The 21875-nt window shown below is 43.3% G+C and overlaps 4 protein-coding genes across 4 annotated transcripts; 2 read left to right on the top strand and 2 right to left on the bottom strand.

Moving 5' to 3' along the window:
- Positions 1–649: 649 nt before the first annotated feature.
- Positions 650–2573, bottom strand: LOC124677151 (reticulon-like protein B8). Its single transcript, XM_047213155.1, has 6 exons — positions 2414–2573; positions 1832–2023; positions 1539–1719; positions 1280–1421; positions 1123–1192; positions 650–1021 (listed from the first exon to the last, which is right to left on the bottom strand). Exons 2-6 carry the CDS (start codon positions 2010–2012, stop codon positions 852–854), a joined length of 744 nt encoding a protein of 247 aa, XP_047069111.1. The 5' UTR covers positions 2013–2023; positions 2414–2573; the 3' UTR covers positions 650–851.
- Positions 2574–3300: 727 nt separating this feature from the next.
- Positions 3301–8261, bottom strand: LOC124674590 (U4/U6 small nuclear ribonucleoprotein Prp31 homolog). The gene is made up of 9 exons (XM_047210630.1): positions 8069–8261; positions 7488–7543; positions 7324–7386; positions 7098–7235; positions 5612–6504; positions 5403–5473; positions 5212–5314; positions 4520–4595; positions 3301–4025 (listed from the first exon to the last, which is right to left on the bottom strand). Exons 2-9 carry the CDS (start codon positions 7488–7490, stop codon positions 3918–3920), a joined length of 1455 nt encoding a protein of 484 aa, XP_047066586.1. The 5' UTR covers positions 7491–7543; positions 8069–8261; the 3' UTR covers positions 3301–3917.
- Positions 8262–9276: 1015 nt separating this feature from the next.
- Positions 9277–12629, top strand: LOC124672382. Its single transcript, XM_047208619.1, has 3 exons — positions 9277–9464; positions 11315–11456; positions 12033–12629. Exons 1-3 carry the CDS (start codon positions 9277–9279, stop codon positions 12627–12629), a joined length of 927 nt encoding a protein of 308 aa, XP_047064575.1.
- Positions 12630–19799: 7170 nt separating this feature from the next.
- Positions 19800–20978, top strand: LOC124670144 (oxygen-evolving enhancer protein 2, chloroplastic-like). The gene is made up of 3 exons (XM_047206644.1): positions 19800–20064; positions 20152–20435; positions 20534–20978. Exons 1-3 carry the CDS (start codon positions 19827–19829, stop codon positions 20792–20794), a joined length of 783 nt encoding a protein of 260 aa, XP_047062600.1. The 5' UTR covers positions 19800–19826; the 3' UTR covers positions 20795–20978.
- Positions 20979–21875: the final 897 nt, after the last annotated feature.

Genomic DNA, 21875 nt, shown 5'->3' with positions numbered 1-21875 from the left:
TCGCGCCGTTGCGACTTTTTTTCATGCCCTTTGCCTGAGTGAACTAAAATGGATCGTTTTGATTTGTTTAGGTGAGTCCACTAAACATAACCTTACTAGCTGGAGTGTTCCATCTGAGTACACTCGTCATATATGAAGTAAGAGAAAGAAGTGAAAAATACAGTTATTATCACCATATACAAAGAAGTGTGCCACATGCGGTCGAAGGAGCAGGAGATCCGGACGCCCGGAACCGGTGGTCACCGGCGTCCGACGTGGCGGCCGGGGCCGACGCGATGCTCATGGCCGGCTACAGCCACCTCGTGCAGACACCCGGCCAGGCTCGTGCCTGCCTCCCCTGCTCTCGTGTCGACGCGCCATGGCGGGTGGAATCTGAGTCCGCGCGACGAAGGAGGAGGCTGCTAGGGCTCATTGCCTAATCGGCCCGTGCCTGCAGGATCGAGCTAGTCATGGGCCTCATATGTCACCTGGACCACGGGCCGTATGACAAATAAGCGAACGCCCATCTTGTTGATACTTGTTTTTCACGGCGCAACCGCGCAACCGACAACTTTTTTTTTTTTTAGACAAGTCAAAACTCTAGTTCATTTTGAGTAACATGACAGGTTTTACATTGCACGCGGGAAAATACATACACTGCTACGAGCTCTACCATACCATCCACCCTTTTCATTCCATCGTGTAGCTAAAAGACAGCACAAAATATGTTCTTCGGTACCATGGATCTAAAAATAAATCAACAGGCGTTCCTCCTCTCCTTTGCAGGGGAAATTAAAAGGTAATCTTCGCTGTACACAATCTTAGTATCGACATCATCTTTGTTCATACCAACTACACAGCTTGGAATCAAGCTACTGGCTCTTCTTGAACTTGAGGCTCCCTTTAGGTATCTTGCTCAGGACGCCCTTGTCGAGCTTCTGGTACTGACTCCCGAGCAGGCCAAGCATGTTGTAAAGCATCTCGTCGATTTGATCATGGTACTTCTCGTAGATCACCGGTAGAGTGTGTGCACTCACAAAACCTGAACCAGAGCACCAATGTAAATGGTAGTTAGAAAGAAAAACAGAGAGATTGTCCTGATGTCAATCCCCCAGCAATATCGAGTGAGATCATTGTTTTTACCGATGTAGATGACACTTATGAGATTGAACCAGCTCCCGATGAAAGAGGCGACGACGAACCCGGCAATCACCTGAAAGAAGTTTCGCTAGTGCTCACTTGACGGGACAAACTGATCGGAACGGACTTCGTCTCATAAACCGAATGCATAGCAACATACCATGAGGAACTGCTTCAGGTCTCTTCCGCAGGATATATCCTGAAGGCTTCTCAAGAACTTGTTCACCTGGGCGCCAATAGCGGCACCGATGTTCGCAAACACCTCCTCTGGTAACTCCACTCGTGGCACGTTGGAAGGAGACCTGAAAATTCAGACACCATACAAAAATCTTGCTAATGTAACCTGCCGACCAAAGTTCAGGTATCGACCGCGAACACACAAAAAATGCAGAATTTTGTTGGAGGTTTTGCTTATGTACCCATTGAGCATGCCTGCGAAGCTGGACCATCCAAACTGAATAGCCATGCCAAGAACAAGCACAAACGATATAATCGTCAGGAAATGGTAGTCAAGCCATTCGAAGAACACCCAGGCAGCCGTTGCGCCACCGAGAACACTTGAAGATATCTTCTTGTTCCTCCACAGCAACACGTCGGCGGCTGCAATCATCATCGTCACAAGAAATTAAGCAATAATCCAGCAGCAACAGCATACCAAAATAATGGAATATAAATATAAATGTTCTCAAAAGGCCGAGTGTATGGTTCAGACATTTTCCGCCACCGAGGATGTGGTGGACGGACTTGTCGCCCCCGAACAGCTTCTTGGCCTGGCTGGAGATGGAGCCCTCTTCACTGAACCTCACCGACTTCTGCTTGGGGAGCTTGTCGGCGATGGCGTCCATGATGCCGCTTACCATGTTCTCCGCCGCGTTCTCTGAGTGCTCCGGCATCGTTCCCCACCCTGAAGAATACAGTTATTAGGTAACACCTCTCCATCTGACATGAAAGCAGCTGATGCTTCATTAATTTTTTGAGCAAGAATATGTAGCTTTTCAGTGTCTTCCACAAAACTGTTGGAAGCGAATCAGATTGCTCAAGACACTTTGCTAATTACGGAAAAGAATCTTGATGAAGAATCTTCGGATATGAATTTTATTTGTACATACAAAATATATTCTAAGATCGCTAACTAGACAAGCTCCTCTTTCGTCTAAGCAGACGAGCAAATCCTGTTCTTTAAGCATGGAAAAGGTAAAGCAAGGTGCTGCATATCCCGATAATTTACAGGCAGCAACCAAGAAGAAGAGGGGAAAAGATAAAGCATAGAAGCTACAAAGAAAGATGAACTCACCGAGCAAAAATCAGTAGATTAATTAAAGTTGCTGATCTCCTGACGATGAACCCAAGAGGCAGGAATTGGCGTGGTAGTCGATTAGAGAAGACGGGAAAGCTGGGGAAAGTTGGGAGGAAAAGTGCAATTTCTTCTCATTTCACTTTTGGTGGAGGAAGAAGAGCAATTAGTATAATGTTGAATGAAAGGGACAGGTGGGCCAGTAGTCTTGCTCGTAATTGGGCTGTGACCCACTGCCTTATTGGAGCAATAAGTGTGATCCATTTTGTTTGTCCACATTAGCTTGGAAATTCCCTGAACTAAAAGAACTTGAAATATTCTCTGCCTTGCTTCATGCTCACAGTTTTTATTTGGTTTTGAATTTCTACTTGGAGCTGTGGCTCCCGAACACCGCGACACGTAGTATCAGCACCATCCAAACGCGTGTTCTCATGTTTTCTCCCAGACACGGACAAGGCGTTTTTCACATAGAGTCGATGCTCCTGTTTTCTAATAGTTAATAAATTCTGATAAAAAAATATCATGCATACATCTTAACGTTTGCTTGCAAAGTCGTTTCACAAAAAACCAATATTATTTGTGTCATGTGTAAAATGATAAAATTGGTGCTAAAAAATACTTCTTTCGATCCCTTTAAATTGATACCAAATTCAAGTCAATCAAAAAGGATTGCAGAGAGTAGCTCTTAATGAGATATTTTTTATTTCTTTATCTTTTTAACAGAGGACACAAAAAATGTTGAATTTTCACAAAAATTGGGCGTGCACATATAAAATGTCAACATACATGAGCAAAATTTATGTTCGATTTTGTTTGAATTGTTTTAAAAAATTGAGTGGCAGGATCATATACACCTGGGATCAAAAGTCTATTTCCGAATCATACTCTTCAAACAAGAAAAGGACAACTATTTATGTTGAGCTCAACTTGCGGCGTACAGTAACTGCATGCTCCGAACGCATGAGTTGCATACAAGACAGCTCAACAGCTCAATTTCCAGTATAACTAGAAAGATTATACAGGTTCGAAACATAGTTAATGTTCTGTTGTGCCTCACATTAGACATTGTGATGTTGTAAAGCACTAACTGTAACCTTGCGATACTTCCTGAAATTTGTGCATAGACCCAGAAATAAACTCATAATATTACAAACTTGTTTTGTGTTGGTGCATTCCAAAAGCTGTCAACTACAGTATTCCAGCCCTAGCAGCAATAATACTTTCACCACCAAGACAACATCTGAACTCCAGGCTCTCCAAAATCGACACAGTGCACAAGCGCTTTCGTCGCCGATCACCCTAAAGATAGTCCTCGCTCTCAAATCAATGCCTTCAACAAGATTATTGCGAGGCACAACCAGTTAAAACCAGACCTTGGATTTTCACCCTAAAAATTAAGACTCCAAACTTCACCTGTGCTGCCGTCACCACTTGCATATTGTTGAAACCAGGGGCCTACTATACTCTCTTCTAAGCTCGGGTCTTCTGATTTTGACTTGTAATCTCAGGGCCTACTGATCTTCGAGAATGTGCCGGTCTCAGAGAAATAGGTGCTCTGGGTTCCACTTCCAAGGTGGTTTCCATGGGCCTGTGGGTTCGACAGCTCTATTCCCTGTATGAGCGGAACCAACTGTATATTAAAAAAGATGGAACAATAACAGGGATTCTATGTGGTTAATCTACCAAAAAATAAACATAGGTAGGACTGGAGAAGTATAAACGTGTCGAGATGCATAAGTACCTACTGATTTACACACTATAGCAACCCATACAGTGCCCGATTTACAAGAAAGAAAGATAACATGCAATGCTATGCGGCAGCATGGGGTAGAACTAACATGTTACATAGCAAAATGTTCATGATGAATTCGAGGAAGCAACTCTACGAACTTGTAGTAAAAAAACAATATGGTTGCACTACCTTTTCTGATCCCTCAAACATGAGAAATTAAACAACTAAGCAAATGCAACATAAAAGTTCCATAGCTAGGTAGAGTTGGTAGCACCTTAGCGGCCATAATCCAATGCCCCACAACTGGACCGGCCAAAGATCATGCACACCAATTACCTATCTTGAAGTGAACCAAAGAAAAAACAGAAGCTCACCTGAACTGGTGTAAAGGCCAAACTAGATGTCAATCCAGATGTCGTGCCACTGCTACCATAGCTCTTCTCCTTGAATCTGATATTGGAAAGCAATATGGAATCAAAGAGAGGTTGCAGTGCTTGATACCATGAAAAATGCCAGGAATAAAATATAAAGAGGGATGTGAAGATAAAGAGAGTTACAAATGAACTCTTACAACACTAGTTACTTGGCTACTGGAACCGGTACATGGTGCAAATTATCCTTAACAATAAAAATCCGTGCAAGCTAAACGACCTAACAGTCAGGGAAATATACATAATGATGGTATATAAAGCATAAAGCACTACGTTGAAAATATCAAGCTATGGGAATTAGGGATAATATATGAATAACTGAATACAGAGCTGTGCGAAACCGTTGTAACTTCTGTACAGTTGTATTTATATCTTAAAATTGAGGATCACCTAAGTTCCACTATTTTGGACATTTTCTTCTAGTACTTTGAACCAGGTAGTGTCGAACTTAAAAGAGTCGGAAAGAACAAATTCCAGTATTCCACTACATCGTATACTATGTTTTGGGGAGCAAAGGTCAGAAGACCTGCATTGCAGAACTAAGTAACTGGCGTGTGATTAATGCTTTAACATCTAATGACAAAGAACAAAAAAGAGCAAAACAAGATACTGTAGGAAAACAAAATAAAACATACTTTTTGGCCACTTTAGCAGCAAGTTTGTTTTGTGCAGCTGAGACACGTAGTCTCCCACTTCCAGCCTGCCCGAGCATGCCATAACCTTCTCCCAAGCCATCACCTGGTGATAACAAGATGTGCTCAAGTCAATATTAATTCATAGTGCAACTAATTAACAAAATGTTGCCATCCTGTCAATACCAACTGACCTAATGAGCTCTCTTCCGGGATACCAAACTGCATCCGGTTCGCAAGCTTCATCATATCAGTCACCGCATATCTGCAGAATGAAGTTCCCAAAATTTAGGCAAGAAACAATACTGTCTATGTAGTTAATAATTTTTCATCAAACAAGACAAATAAGTAGTTTAAGACAATAGTATGAGGCTGCTCAATATGTATATCTGAGAACAATTACCTTTCTTTCATTTTTCGAAGACGGCGACCGCCTCTCTTCTTTTTAGGCTCAGAGTCTGGAACAGGAAGTGGTTTTGGAAGCTTTGCAGGAGGTGGTTCTTGCCACTTCTCAATCTTCTTACGGATTTCTTCTAACAAGTTCCGACCAGCTTTTCCAGTTGGATCGCCTCTAATTGAATCAATCCTTGCTGCTAGAGTTGACTTTGCAGCTATAAGTCTGCAAGCACGTGTCCTCAGGGCTGGAGGGGTGCTCTGAAATACTTCTGTATGTTCAAGATAGCCAACACGAAACTGAGATGTGGCACTAGAAAACCCAGCAAGATTTTTCTTTTTTGCTCCAAGTAACTGAACGTTGCAAGCAGGCATTTTTGCAAGTGCTCCCAAACCACCAGCAATTCCCATCAGCTTTGCAGCAACAGCACTGCCAGCAATGGCAGAGAGGTTTGGTGCAATGTAACCCATTCTACCCTCTACAAAATCAAGCACCTTCTTCTTTGCGGCATCAAGATTTAGGGCTCTGTCACATGCTTCAACTGTTTTCACCAAATTCTCCTCAGAAAGAGGCTTCCCACTAGTTGTTGATGCTGTAACGGAGACAACCATTATAACTGCAGAAGGTAAAAGCCCTTCCAGATCTACCAGGGTTAAATCCATCTCATTTCCAATCTTCTTAACAACACGGGCATAATCAATCGGATGATGAACAAGGGATTCCAGCTCAGGAAACTTCAGCCTATACTTGTCGCGTATGAAATTGTGGATTATAATGAGCTCATTCTCAATATCTACTGATAAAGCATTGCAGTCAACAATAAGCTGGTACTCTGGATCCTCCTCTAGAATGAATCCTTGATTAGATAAGTCTATGTTTTTCTCAAGTGCTCCTTCGACTTTCTGCAAAAAAGAACTGTTTATTACTAATATATTGTCATGGATGGGGTGAGTGGAAGATTTTTGCAGCAATGCAGCCTAAGGCTAAATTGCGAATGAAGAGCTGCATGCCCTACAGGATAAAATTCAATGGAAACATTATTCCTGCATAAACCATTGCAACATTGAGCGCAGACCGAGTGTTTTTCAGTTGTCTAGCAACACGAGCACACAAGCTGCCTGCACATGACTCTTGCTATAAAAAAGGTGCCAGTGTCTAGTCCCTGATTGGTCTATTCATTTCATAATTGTAACATTGAGCACACTAAGATTTTTCATTTGCACCCTAACTACATCTAAAACAACATTCGTGGATCAGATATGAAAATAACAATCAACTGCGAGTGTCCCCAAAAATAAATACTAGCACATATGTTATGTAAGGTTTTTTCATAAACTAGTAAACACTGTTCTGGTGCGAACATGGTGCAGCATCTTATAACTGGATGATTACTCTATCAGCACGAGTAAGACTTCACTTTTACCAGATAAACATAGATCTACGCAATAGAGAGGTATTTGAATGTTAATGGATATTTACGAGTTTGATAACATACTTGTATTATGTCAATATAACGTTGCGTCTTCTGCAGCTTTGAGACGCTGTCTAGATCATCATAATTTAGGGCCTCAAGGTCAAGCATGTCATCATCACCATCCTCATCCACACCCGCTGCCTCAGCATTGTCTTCTTCCTGAAAAGTTTTGAGAATAGATTAGGAAAAATTCCCGAAAAATATATTCTTAAATATTGCAACACAGCAGACACATCAATCAACTTACAGGATAGGCTTCATTGTCTGACAGGTCGTCAAGATCGGCCAGGAAAGAATCAGCAAGGTTTGCCTGCAATGGTACAAGACCATTCAGAAACATGAGACAACTTGGCCACATCCGGATAAAAATTGCAATTTAAAACTGTTTAATAGGAGCTGAAAGAAACTAACCATGATTTCTGCCCAAGCTTCCCCGGAAACAGCAAGAGCTCCGCTCCAGGCTAGACCTAGTAAGTCAATGAAGAGGATGATCAGGCTTGCACTTACACCGAATACTTATGTAGTAGCCCAATGGGCAGCGGAATGAAGTACAAGCATAGCGTGATATTGCTAGTAAAATACTAATCTAGAACAAGGATGACTCATTATGGACATTAGCACAAACAGAAAAACTGTTGTCACAGTTTAATTTGTACACTTTGGTTTACTTTGTCTGGACTGCAGCCTAGCAGCACATATGTCTATACCAGTGCAATAACTCTATACCAGATTACCAGTGCATGTTTTGTTTTGTTTTGAGAAATTCTTCCATTAGTAGTTCATCACGCAGCAACAATTTCGGTAAAAAAAAATGCGAACGAACGATTTCGGTAACTAAGTGGATGGATCCGAGTATCCACTTTCCAGGACAGAAAACGTCCGGATTAGACTGCTCATAGCCAGGGGGCGGATCTAGATGATGTGCACAAACCAAAAGAATTGTGGATACTAGCGGGATTTAAGTCATCAACTAGATGATAAAAGCATCATACCTCAGAAACCAATGGCGCCGAGGTTGCAGACGGGGTGGCGACTGCAGGGACGCGGCGCCGCGCGTGAGAAGCGGAGGAGTTGGAGGTGACGCGCCTCGCGTGAGGGGCGGAGGAGCTGGGGGTTAGGCGTCGGCGGTGAGACCAAGCTACGGCACGGCGGCAGCTCTAGGGCAAAGCTGCGGTCGAGAACCGCATTAGGAGAGGAAGGGGAAAGAGATTTCTCAACACAAAAAAACAAGGGGAAAAGAAAGAAAAGACGGTGGAGGGGAAGAATAACTCGCCAACGGGCCGGACCCCTCTCTCAACGGGCCGACCCACTGTTATACCGCGGTACCTTTTGTTTTCTTAGTAAATTTTTTTGAGTTCCCTAAAAAAAACTAAAAAAATAGTGTTCTTTTTTTTATTTTAGGAGATTTTTTTAGTGCTCTCCAGCAACGATTGCTCATGATATCGGAAGGGGTAGGAAACTATGTGCTACTTCCAATGAATAGACATTAATTCGGAAAATCTTTTTCTCTCAACAATTGTACTAAATAGTTTGAAAAGAGATTAATACACTATTATACCACTAGTCTCAATAGTTGTCATCCACTTGTAGTATAGTCCTAATAGTTGTGAAATGGGATAGAGTAGTCCCAAGAGTTGTCCACTACATGCAAGATTAGTCCTAATGATCATGGTGTGGACATGTCGCACGTGATTTTTTTTTTGTTGCCAAAAGCATATCTAACCTTGTTGATGTATTACCTATTAGGGCATCTCCATCCGCGTGACCCATTCGGTCATGGCCGTCTGAAACGGTTTGCGTGGACTGGTGGACAAGCCATGCAAGCTTCGGCGGGCCGACCCAAACAGATCGACTTGCGTGGGCCCGACCCATCAGTCCACCAAATTTGGGTCGCGGATGCGTCGTGACGGACAGCGCGCGTCCTCCCGCACCCTTCCCTAGACCACCTCGGTCCCTCCCGCCAGTGGCACATATATCAGTGGCGGAGACAGGCCCCAGGCTACAGCAGCCTTGGCCCGGGGCGTGAGCGAGGAACGCAAACTTCACTGTACCAAAAATCGCACTGTAGCATCACTGTAGCGCACTGTAGCACAAAGATGATCTGGGGCGTCGTCGCATCCTGGCTCCCACAGAAATCACTCCATTTCCTCCACAAAAAACCTCTACCAAAATTTGGCCGATGGGAAAGGAAGCGGAAGCGATGGATCTCGTCGCCAATGCCAAGTATCGGCTCCTCGAGGCCAAAGCCAAGGCTAGGCTCATGGACGATGATGCCAAGTATAGATTCTTGGAGGCTGAAGCCAAGGTCATGGCCGAGGAGAACCAGATCATGCTCATCGACTTGGACACCATCTCCGACGCCGAACAAAGGGCTTGGATCGAGAAGAAGTAAAATATAATCCGAGCTCGCGATGTTTGAAGGGCAATGGCATAGATGATATTGACATTTGGGAGAAACTTGCCACTTTTTAGGAAAAAGTAGCCACCTTTTGGACATATTTATGATGTTGTCTCATTTTACACATTTGGAAGGAACTTGCCATTTTGTTGGCGATGCATGTAGGGCAATGGCGCATGTTTGCAACTTTATTTAGTTTCCAATTTACATATTTATGTTGTAAATGCGAAAAGAATTAACAAACTAGCTAGGTCTAGCTAAAATAGCCAGCACTGACCGAATGGGTCGAATTGTTGGAAGCACCTGGCCTGAGGCCAGACCATGACCCAAATTATGTATGCGGGCCAGCCCAATCAGATGGAATCGGATCGAATGGGTCACTGGTTTGGGTCACTCTGCTGGAGATGCCCTTACTGATAGGGCCGTTTCCGCAAAAAAAAACCTCTGCCACATGTCCACACCAGGATCTTTGGGACTAATTGAAACTACTCCATACCATTTTGCAACTATTTGGACTAAATTGCACAAAGAGGACAAATACTGAGACTAGTGTTGTATTTAACTCTTTAAAAAATTAAGCTATGCCACTAGAATGAGAATAAATGCAACTCACAAGTTCTAATGCCACCTGTCATCAAAAGCATATGTCCACATGTTGGACATATGCTTTTAGTTCGCAAAAAAAAAAACATTTGTATTTTAGTTTGCAAAGAAAACAGACCTAGTTAATCGGGCCTACTACTAAACATTGATTCTTTCTCCTAACAACTCTTACTCCGCATCATAAAATGTTGTGAGCCAATATCTAGGCTTTAATATCACTGCTGACCAAAAGCATCGGTCAAGATACATGCTGGGTAAACACCTGTTATGTGGGCATCGTGTTTTAGCTCATAGGTCTAGACGAATCTATTAGAAAAAATATTTTAAATCAACTTAAAATGTTGAAAAATACCGACAAAATTTGTGGGTTTACATTTGGACATTCTATGTTTGCTCACAGAATTTGGGCGGAGAAAAGACATTTTGTGTGTTCTACATAAAAAGATAAAAAAATTGTTTCATGAAAATCTATTTTGTAGCACAAAAAATGTTATTTTTTCACGAAATTTTGTGTGCGAACATATAACGTCTTGATGTACCCCCAGATATTTTTTCCGAAATTTTTGAACATTTTGAAGCATGATTTTTATGCAATGGGTGCATCAACACCTATGACCTGAAGTGAATATCCGTTGTTATACAGTTCAGTTTAGTTAGTACCACCTGTTCTGATCACCAAACATGGATGACAAGACATACAGATTGTTGTGCGTCCTGGACTCTACGTTGTCCAGCGTATCCTTGTCATCTGATTCTCTCGTGCGTTGCTAGTAGACACAACTTCATGATACATTCATATGCTTTCTCTAACTTCTTTGTCTTCCATGCACAAATACACCCCTATCTGTGTTGTCTCTGCATATCCTTCGTAGCTAGCTAACTGCTGCTCTACAAAATCCCATAAGCACAAGTGCACAACAAAGACCGTGTATCACTCTCGAAAGTGCTAGAGCATAGAAATAGCATGGATCCCTTTTTTAAACCGTGGCCTACGTTTTCAAGACATTGCTACATCTATGTTTGGCATGGAATCAGCTGGCTGGTAAGTACACTGGGATTCATAACAAACTGGGACACCTACATTTAGCTTGAGTGCTAGTTAACCATGTGTTTTTTGCTACATTTAGGCTCCCCATCTCACTAAATTTAGTATCTTGCTTAGTCAGATCCTTGTCGTATATATAGCTGCAACAGGTCATCGCCTAGTTCTTGCAAATTTTTCTCTAAATTTTGCCAGGTCTGGGATCCTCAATTCCAAGGGGGGAGACACCATGAGATATCTATGCTTCGTGACTTCCCTAGCCATATTGTTCATCAGCAACGTGCGACTTGGTGTGACCGCGCGCCTCCTGGCTGAAATTCCGAATGGTGCTCAGCCGGTGCCGGTTCCTCCCGCCGGCCAGCCGCGGAACATCCTGGTGAACCTTCCCGTCAACATTATTCCGAATGGCGAGCCAGCTACACCGGCGCCCATTATTCCCGCCGGCCTGCCGAAAAACGTCCCGGCCAACCATCCGGTGAACATCCCAAAGGGCCAGCCAGGTCTACCAGCGCCGCTTCCTCCTGCCGGCCTGCCTGCAAACATTCCGGCCAAGCTCCCGGTGGACATCCCGGCCAACCTTCCAGTCAACATCCCGAATGGTCAGCTAGGTGCACCGGCGCTGCTTCCTCCACCCGGACTGCCGGGAAACGCTCCGGCCAACCTCCCAGTGGACATCCAAGCCAACCTTCCCGTGAACATCCCGAATGTCCAGCCAGGTGCACCAGCGCCGCTTCCTCCCCCCAGACTGCCAGGAAACGCTCCGGCCAATCTCCTAGTAGACATCCAAGCCAACCTTCCCGTGAACATCCCGAATGTCCAGCCAGGTGCACCGGCGCCGCTTCCTTCCCCAGGACTGCCAGGAAACACTCCGGCCAACCTCCTGGTGGACATCCAAGCCAATCTTCCCGTGAAGATTCCGAATATCCAGCCAGGTGCGCCAGCCCCGCTTCCTCTTCCCGTTCTGCCAGGAAACACTCCGGCCAACCTCCCTGTGGACATCCCGGACAACCTTCCCGGGAACCTCCCTGCTAACCTGCCGGGGAACCTGCCGGCGAACCTCCCTGCTAATGTTCCACCAGGGATGCTTGCAAACGTGCCACCTGCGATGCTAGCCACTGTGCCACCAGAGATGCTAGCCAAGCTCTCTGGCAATGTTACGCCGGAGATGTTGTCCAAGATCCCGCCGGACGTTCTGGCCAAGATCCCGCCGGGCCAGCTGCCGCCGGACGTGACGCCAGAGATGATTGCAACGCTCGCCTCGATGAAGCAGCAGCAGCAGCAGCAAGGGCAACCTGCTGCTGGTGCCGCCCAGAACAACGCGGCGGCGGCCGGCACAGCGGGGTTGCCCATCCCCAAGATGCCGGACTTCGCGGGGCTGGCCAACATCTCATTCCCACCGATGCCTTCGGCGTCGCTACCGCAGATGCCGGAAAACGTCACGCTTTTCGGGTTCGACGTGAAGATCCCTAAGTTCATCAACAAGATGGTCAACGAGCACACCGAATCCTGAATGAAAGGCAGCTTCTTATCCGGGTGGCACATGCGCGAGCACGACAGACTGTTGATCCAAGGTTGGGTTCTCAATGTTGCCGCCGATGTACTTGTATATGCTGTGATCCAAAAGTTGTTTGGTAAACTCACCGATCTTGCTACTCGGGAGCAAGGTTATGACAAAAATTAGATCATGGGTGGGGCTGCACTTTGTGCATGTGTAGGAATTCCGTGTTGTATATACATCATACTAGCTCATTTGTTAAGAACCACCTGCTACTTCACAGTATTATGAACAGGTGTGGATCCATGTAAGTGGATTCATTCATGTAAGGCTGCAAGCATGATCATGTCATTAGGAACACGCACATGGTGCGGCTGATCGGGGCGGAGGTGATATCACAACCACTCTTTCTATTCAGGTTTCCTCGAGATTCGAGTCAATGGTTCCTATGTGAAAAAGGAATCTACAGCTGCCATGTGTGCAAAAACAAAAGTACTCTTGATAGTATTGCATGTACATTCAAACAAACTTGGAAGGATTTTATGAAATCAGTACGACATATGGCAGGACTACATGGACATAGTGTCCGGACTAGATACCCAAATAATAGAGAACTCTATAGATACAGTTTACGAAATAATTTTTAAAATATTGAATATTAGACTCATTTTTAAGAGCTCGTTGCGAGGAAGTCAAATATGAAAGAAAAACTCATTTGCATTTATTACGTGAAAGTTGTGCTAGTTTTTCATTTAATAGTGCATTTGAAGAAGGAAAACTTCTAAAGTGAGTAGTCAAATATGTGGGACCCAGGAATGGACATCTCTATGTCAACTCTGACCCATATCAGCTTCACGGATGCATTTTCGCATGTCATGGCCTTTTCATATGGCTCGTTTGCTAGTTAGTAAGATACTTTGCACTAGGTTTAGGACTTCTATGTAGTACGTAGATTTTGATATTTGACTAAGTTTCATATTAGCATTCCATGGCATTTTATGTTGCATGGAACATTCGACAGGAGCGGCTTATTTTAAGGCGAAGCAATTCCGCTTTGGAGATGGCGCAACTGATCAGAGATGATCTCGATATTCTAAAGAAGGCCTTTTCCGCTAATTAGGCTGTTGAGTTTGCCTTGTTTCCCATAGTATATTGTCTGTGAAGCTGGACCCTTTTGTCCATATTAATGCCCAAACAAAGGTGATGTTCACACAAATAGATGAGTTAGTTCTCAGTCAAGTCTATCATCATTCATCCCATTACATCGCGATTCGTGCACATATGAGTTACACATTGGATTGCAAACTGAGTTTTTTTCCAGATGCAAATGGAGATCCAATTAAGAAAAATAATTTGAACGGTTTGTTTTGTGATTCGTGCTAATCATGGGTTTCAACTAAGATTTGATGATGTCATCTAACTGACAACTAAGTTAGTACTCAGCTGACTATAAGAACTAGTCACACCTTAAAAAAAGTTAAAGCTTGGGTCACCAAATTCCTCTGAAATCCATCTTTTGACCAATATTTCATAGACACCTCAACATGAGTCTGAACCTTGTATAATATTTTCTTTGAGAAATCAAATGGGCATGAACTCTATCTCTCTCTACTCTCCCTCCTCAATGCTCTAAATTGTTTTTATTTTATATGCACCATCCAAACAAAGATTTTTAGAAAATTCATGTGTTTACGATCATATGGGAATTCATAGTACGTCGCACCTCAATCCTTTTTATTTCCATATATTTCCAAACTCGCGTAACAAAAATGAAGTTCTTAACTAGGAAGAATCAGTAATCATGTGTGTTGTGGAATAACTAATCTTACTTGGATATCGTATAGTCCTACATAGCATTTAGGTGCCAAATTGACAATATCAAGAAACTAGTCATGGCCAGCAAGTAGAAGTACAAACAAGAGTTAAGAGAAAAGATCAAAGAAAGAAGGCTCAAGAGTCAAGATGAAAAAGAACATTTGGCAGTGGAATGGTTATATGTAGACAAGTCTATCTTGAACCATGAACTGGTGGACAATTAACATTACCTCAACTTCCCTTCCTACCTATCACTATAAGGATAGCTTTGGTCATTTATTAATGACCCCTAGTATATCAGTAGTCTCACATGAGAATATTTAATTTACTCTCACTTGAATAAAATCAAGGGACGTTAGGATTGAGTATGGGGAGTTTCTTATGACTAGGATCAATGTCGAGGATGGGCAATTTGAGTCCTCCTTGAGGAGTTGCATACAACTTGAGCATTCAACCAAATATCCCCGGACTCCTTCCTAATATGCATGTATAATTTAGGTTGTGCTCCAATGAAGCAACCATGACTATTAAGGAAACATCGGCGTGGCAATTCTTTTTATGGATCATGTATAATTTGGGTTTATCTATCCTTCAATATGCCGATGACACAATTCTTTTTATGGATCATAATCTCGAAAAAGCTCGTAATCTCAAATTAATTTTAGCAGCCTTCGAGCAATTGTCGGGATTGAAAATTAATTTCCATAAGAGTGAATTGTTCTGTTTCTGTGAAGCCCAAAACGATATGACTCAAGTACACCGAGTTGTTTGGTTGTGGGCAGGGCCATTTCCCTATTCGGTATTTGGGTATCCCGATTCACTATCGGAGACTTACCCTTGCTGAATGGAAGATTGTGGAAGAAAGATTACGTAAACGCCTTAGTAGTTGGAAAGGCAAATTGCTGTCCATAGGAGGAAGATTGGTACTCATTAACTCGGTACTAACAAATATGGTACCGTATATGTTATCATTCTTCCTCCCGCCGAAAGGAATTCCGCATAAACTCGATTATTATCGATCCAGATTCTTTTGGCAAGGGGACAAGTGAGAAAAAGAAATATCGATTGGTTAAATGGAGTATAGTGTGTAGTCCCAAAGATCGTGGCGGACTTGGAATTCATGACCTGGAGGTTAAGAATTCTCGCTCTCGCTAGGTAAATGGCTTTTTAAGCTTCTTACCGAGAACGGGACTTGGCAAACTATTCTCCGGAGAAAGTATATTGGCTCGAAGACGCTCTCCCAAGTGGTTTGGAAACCCGGGGACTCTCACTTCGGGCTGGTCTCATGGCAACGAAAAATATTTTCTTTCGTCATGGTACTTTTTCTATTAAGAATGGAGCACGTATACGTTTCGGGAAGATGTTTGGTTGGACAATGCTTCCCCGAGTGAACAATATCCTGCTTTGTATAGTATTGTTCGTCGCAAAGGTGATACCATTGCTACCGTCATGGCTACCTCACCTCCGAATGTGACGTTCGTACGGGTTTTACTTGGACAAAGGCTAACAGCATGGAATGCTCTAGTTCAGCGGTTGGGTGATATTCAATTATCACCCGAACCGGATGAATTTAGATGGAATCTCCATGTAGATGGCTCTTTTTCGGTTAAATCTTTATACAATGCAATCCTCCATTCTCGATTTACCAACTTGATAACAATAAGAAAATTTGGAAGATGAAGATACCATTAAAAATCAAGATTTTTGGATGGTACCTTCGTCGAGGAGTTATTCTTACTAAAGATAATCTTGTTAAGCGGAATTGGCACGGAAATTCACGGTGTGTTTTCTGTCATCATGACGAAACCATCAAACACCTTTTCTTCCAGGCAGCTTTGCGAAATCTATATGGTCACTCATCCAAGTAGCGTCTACCCCGTATCCCCCGACTAGTGTGGCAAATGTCTTTGGCAATTGGCTTCATGGTGTTGATTCAAGGTTTAAGTTGCTTCTTAGGGTGGGGGCGCTTGCAGTTATCCGGGCGCTATGGCTATGTAGAAATGACAAGATTTTTAACGATAAAAACTGTTCTTTGTTGCAGGTCATCTACGGATGTACAGGTATTCTCCGTTCATGGTTACCTCTTCAGCGGGCGGAGAACCGAGACCTATTTACGGAGGTCCGTACACGGTTGGAGGCTACGGCGAGGGATACTTTTTCCCGACATGGGTGGCAGCATAGTCTACGGATTGAAGCTCCACACTCGGCTTAGGCGTTATATAGTTTATCGTCTCGATATGTATTTCGCCTTTTTCCTTTTATTACTCGTTCTGGACTATTGAAATAGCTGTGTGCATCCTGGTTATGTAGAGGCTGGATGTAATTGCTTATCTAAGTAATAAAACATCCTTTATCGAAAAAATCGGCGTGGCAATTTTGTTAGTGTATGGTGAACTTTTTTTCATAAGGTTGACCCCATGCACACCCTCCATTAGCTTTGTGTTGCAACCACTCGACGATTCACATCTAGCTCCATGTTGTATCCACGACATATCCCATGTCATTCATTATCGTGTATAGAAAAAAAATTATATTGTATGTGTAAAAAAATACCTCAAATTTGTTATGTATTACTAGCCTAAAAATGGGAAAATTTGATGGTCCTCAGAAGGTGTAATTTGCTCATAATTCAAAGTTGCACTATGTTCATTTGCTTTTGGTACGAAAACATAGTATGGTGTTTTTAAAATTGCATTTTCCGTGCTCGGTTTGTCGAAGGCACACTAGGTGGTTTGTCTTCATCAATTGTTTCACACACATACCGACAAAGGCATGTGATGTAAAAAAATATATTTAGTTTATGTTGATATTTTATATTTTACATAACGTCATCCCTTATTTGTTCCCCTAACATACTTCTCAGGGTCTCTTCAATTTGGACCCCTGAACTATAAATTAGAATTGCAGTGTGCATAATCCGACCTTAATGTTAAATATTATATATGGTGAAATTGAGTTTACATGAGGCCCAACTACACCAAATAAGGGTGTGCATAACCCAACACAAATTAAAAATTCGAAAGGGGGCCAAATTGGTCATTTTCTTATTTTGGTTATGGTTTCAGTTAGTAAAACAACTCATCGTTAATAACCTAAAACCTATTGGTTAGACTAAAAAGTATAGTAAACTTCCACTAGGCTCAATATTTGTTGCATAGTGGCATGTTGCTCAGTCCAACACACATCGCTTCACTCGCAGTCGGTCTATGACGCATCATTGGTCATCGCGCATACGCACCTCGTGTATTGTGACTTTGAGCCTCACACTCCTTCTAATTGTGTGAACTTTTTTATTATGTTTATGGATTATTTGGGTTATTAAGGAATAGATCTTTTAGTTTTATTATAATCACCTTTGGTTATTTGGAATACATGGTCGTCAAAGGAAACACTATTTGAGAACTCGCGTTGAACGGTTATCACGAAAACCATGGTCGTCGCTGAGGGTGTGCATGTCCTAGGCGACTATAGATCAGATTCGGGTAATGGATGAGTTCATCCATTGGCACATTGGTGAAGAAATACCTGCCATATGGGCCTATTTAGCATAACGGTACGTGCTAGTGCGGCTCAACGAAGATTGGTCAAATGAGGTACTTGTGCGACTCAACCATACTTGGACAAAGTCCAAGCCTATCCCCCCCCCCCACCCCCACCCACCCACACACACACAATTCCACAAACTAGAATGACAAACAACGATGTTGTGCCGCCCTAACGGTGGAACCTGCGTGGACATGCAGCGCTGGTACAGTTCACTAACATGATTTTACGCGTAAGGAAATCAAGAAGGGCAAGTGCGCGCGAAGGGGGAGATATGAAGGGTGGGCTATGAAAATGACGTACGACCAGCGAAAATCTAATGGCCTCCCACGAGGTTGCAGGTAAGTTGTAGTTAGATGTGAATTGGACCGGTTAATGAAGGAAGAAATGTACATGAGTAAATAGTTCTTTGGTAGGAAAATTGGTAAACACTATAATGTATGTACTGAGTAATTTCAATTCAATTTCTTCTCTAGACTAAATGTTCAATGTTGTAGCCTTTCCACAAGCCTTAGAAGATATGAATCATGAATTCTGCTGTAAAATGTTCAAGTATGTGTATTGTACCATTCATTTAATTTCATACTTTGAGTACTTGAATTGGTCGTGCTTGACCTGACGTTTGGAAATTTAGTATTAATTTGCTAGTTTGTTGCGTGCTTGTTGTGATCATATGAACCATCAATTACAATGTTAAATTATCCATACAATTTATTTATTCCTCTATTGGTCACTTGTGGATTATAGATTTAAGGATATTAAAAAAATTAGAGCGAAAAAGTGGAGAAGAGATAGGAAAGCCTTTGCGGCATGAGTGAGGTATTTCTTCATGTCTTATAAAACAAAAATATTACTTGGTTCTCTACTTTTTCCTCTTTAGAGCCTCCATCTTGCATTTTGCATCGATCCTCCAATTCCTAGAGACGACGGAATATCAAAATTGATTTGTCAATACCGAAACCATGTTGTAATTATATACAAAATGGTATGGACCAAAGTGTTACAACAATATTTACCTTTTTTCGAAATGGGAGCATCGCCCCGGCCTCTGCATCAATAGATGCATACAGCCTTTTATTAAAAGTTTTAAAATTTAGAATTCATACAACTCATGGATCACATAAAGTGTACACAAAGATTAACCAAAGGAAAACTTATTTATCAAACCAAACTAATCAAATGTGCAGCCATGCAATACACTTGATTCCCCGAGCACCACCTTGTTAATTACTAGTTCCTCTGTTTCAAATTAAGGTTTTGTCAAAGTCAAACTTTGCCAAGTCTAACAATTCTATGTAAAAAATATTATAATAACATAATGAAATGCATTGTCATATCATTTACATTTAATTTTATCATAAAAAGTTGATCAAAGATTAGTAGATTACAAAGCTTACTTTGACCAAACCTTATAGGCGGAGTAATAATAAGAAAAACACGGATGGAGTATGCCGCTGCTTGTGGTACGTTCCTTAATTCGTTCTGTTTAATAATGACCACGAGCTTCCTCTTCTACACCACCTTTGACGTAACCACGGCGTCATCTTGCTGCGACAGGCACGGATCATTCGATTCGGATCGAGAAATTGCGTCGCGGTCGCCAGAAGCCGCGAGGGGGAGGAGGAGGTAGGCGACGAATGACGGGGCTGCATCTTAATCCGACGTGGCCCAATGGTGCGGCGTGGCGCCTTATCCCATGGCATCGCGCCTCATCCCAACTTCATCCACACACACACCACAAGAACTCTCCCGCATCCCGACCCCACCGATCTCCTTAGTTAACGCGACACACACCCTACCCACGCGCACGCACACTCCTAAGCTAAGCTAAGCACACAACAGATAGCAGCAGCAATGGCGTCCACCTCCTGCTTCCTCCACCAGTCCACCGCGCGGCTGGCCGCCTCGGCGCGCCCCGCGCCAGCAGTCGGGCGCACCCAGCTGCTCGTCTGCAAGGCGCAGAAGAACGACGAGGCTGCATCTGACGCCTCGGCCGTCGTCACCAGCCGCCGCGCCGCGCTGTCCCTCCTCGCCGGCGCTGCCGCCGTCGCCGTCAAGGTCTCACCGGCCGCCGCCGCCTACGGAGAAGCAGGTACGAAGAAAGAACGCCTATTCAGACGAGGCGGTCTCGTTTCGGGTGACTGAAATATGCATGCATGAATGTTTGATCTGTGTGCAGCCAACGTGTTCGGGAAGGCGAAGAAGAACACGGACTTCAAGACGTACACCGGGGAGGGGTTCAAGCTCTTGGTCCCGGCCAAGTGGAACCCGAGCAAGGAGCGTGAGTTCCCCGGCCAGGTGCTCCGCTACGAGGACAACTTCGACGCCACCAGCAACCTCTCCGTCGTCATCAACCCCACCACCAAGAAGACCATCACCGACTACGGATCCCCTGAGCAGTTCCTCTCCGAGGTCGGCTTCCTCCTCGGCCAGCAGTCATACGGCGGCAACACCGACTCCGAGGTACAACACTCTTTTCTTCCTCCTCTTTCTCGCACACTCCCGCGCCTCAGCAACGTGCTCATCTTGTGACTTGTGAGGATCATCGATATATGCTGCAGGGTGGGTTCGAGTCAGGCGCCGTGGCCACGGCCAACGTGCTCGAGAGCTCCGCGCCGATCGTGGACGGGAAGCAGTACTACAGCATAACGGTGCTCACCAGGACGGCGGACGGCGACGAGGGAGGCAAGCACCAGCTCATCACCGCCACCGTCGCCGACGGCAAGCTCTACGTCTGCAAGGCGCAGGCCGGGGACAAGAGGTGGTTCAAGGGCGCCAAGAAGTTCGTCGAGAACGCCGCCGGATCCTTCAGCGTCGCATAAATATGACCCCATCGAATTTAATCGAAATTTGCTCAGGGATGCACCGTACGTGTACAAGAGGGGCATGTGCATGTGTGTTTCTTTGATTGTACATGAGGAATGGATGAACAAGAGGTCGATTTCCCTCAACCATTCATGTCTGGACAGCGATTAAGAAATCTTAGCAGTAATAATGTTTTTTTTTTGTATCCCCCTCTCTTTATAAGAAAGTTCACGTGTGTGATGCGCAGCAACAAACTCTCTTTCCATCCACGGATTCACCCACGCTCTCTACCACACATGTTTGGGATCATGCTAAGTCTTCTACGGAGTATAACTAAATAGAAGACGCCATTGATGAATTGTTGGGAATATGCCCTAGCTAGAGGCATTATTATTACTAGGATAATACCCATGCGTTGTTACGGCGTCTCATTAAATAAAATTAAAGACAACTCATGTTTAAATTAGAATGACATGTTTTTATACAATGCAATAGTGAAAATAACAAAAACGTCAATCTCAAATGTGCAATAGAGAAAAAGACATGGCATCAATAGGGAAACTGCTTTTGGCTCTCGAGTTCCAGTGCTCTTACCATTTAAGAAAATTAAGAAACATATTTACAAGTTATCAAAAAATCTGAAAATAATTCCGAACATTGTCCGTGATACATCTCACATTAATGCAAAATCTCAACCCGAAATTCTTTTGTTTATGGGATTGAAAAAATTATGAAATGTAATATGTTTTGGATATTTGAAAATGTATGACTCAGGTATTCAATTTTGTCATTTTTGTGTAGCCAAGAATACATAATATTTAAAATTAATATTTTGCACGTTTGTGAAATACATCATTGCCTATATGTGGACTTTTTCAGAACTTATTAAAACTTAATAAAGTTAATTTTTTGATTTTTAAAAAATGAGATCAGGCGTGTGAAACAAGAAGGAATGAGAGAGTTTTGAGCTCAGAGTCTACGGACATTGTATATGTACTCTTTTGCTCAGCTCGTCCGAGTCAGACTGATCCTAATGCCCATCAAATCAATTATGTCACAAGTATGGAGAAATAACACCAGACAATCGATTGTACTCCT

This window comes from Lolium rigidum, chromosome 7 (assembly GCF_022539505.1).
Source record: "Lolium rigidum isolate FL_2022 chromosome 7, APGP_CSIRO_Lrig_0.1, whole genome shotgun sequence".
NCBI lineage: Eukaryota > Viridiplantae > Streptophyta > Magnoliopsida > Poales > Poaceae > Lolium > Lolium rigidum.
The sequence above is the reverse complement of the archived record's forward strand: the minus strand, read 5'-3'. Positions and strand labels throughout refer to the sequence as shown.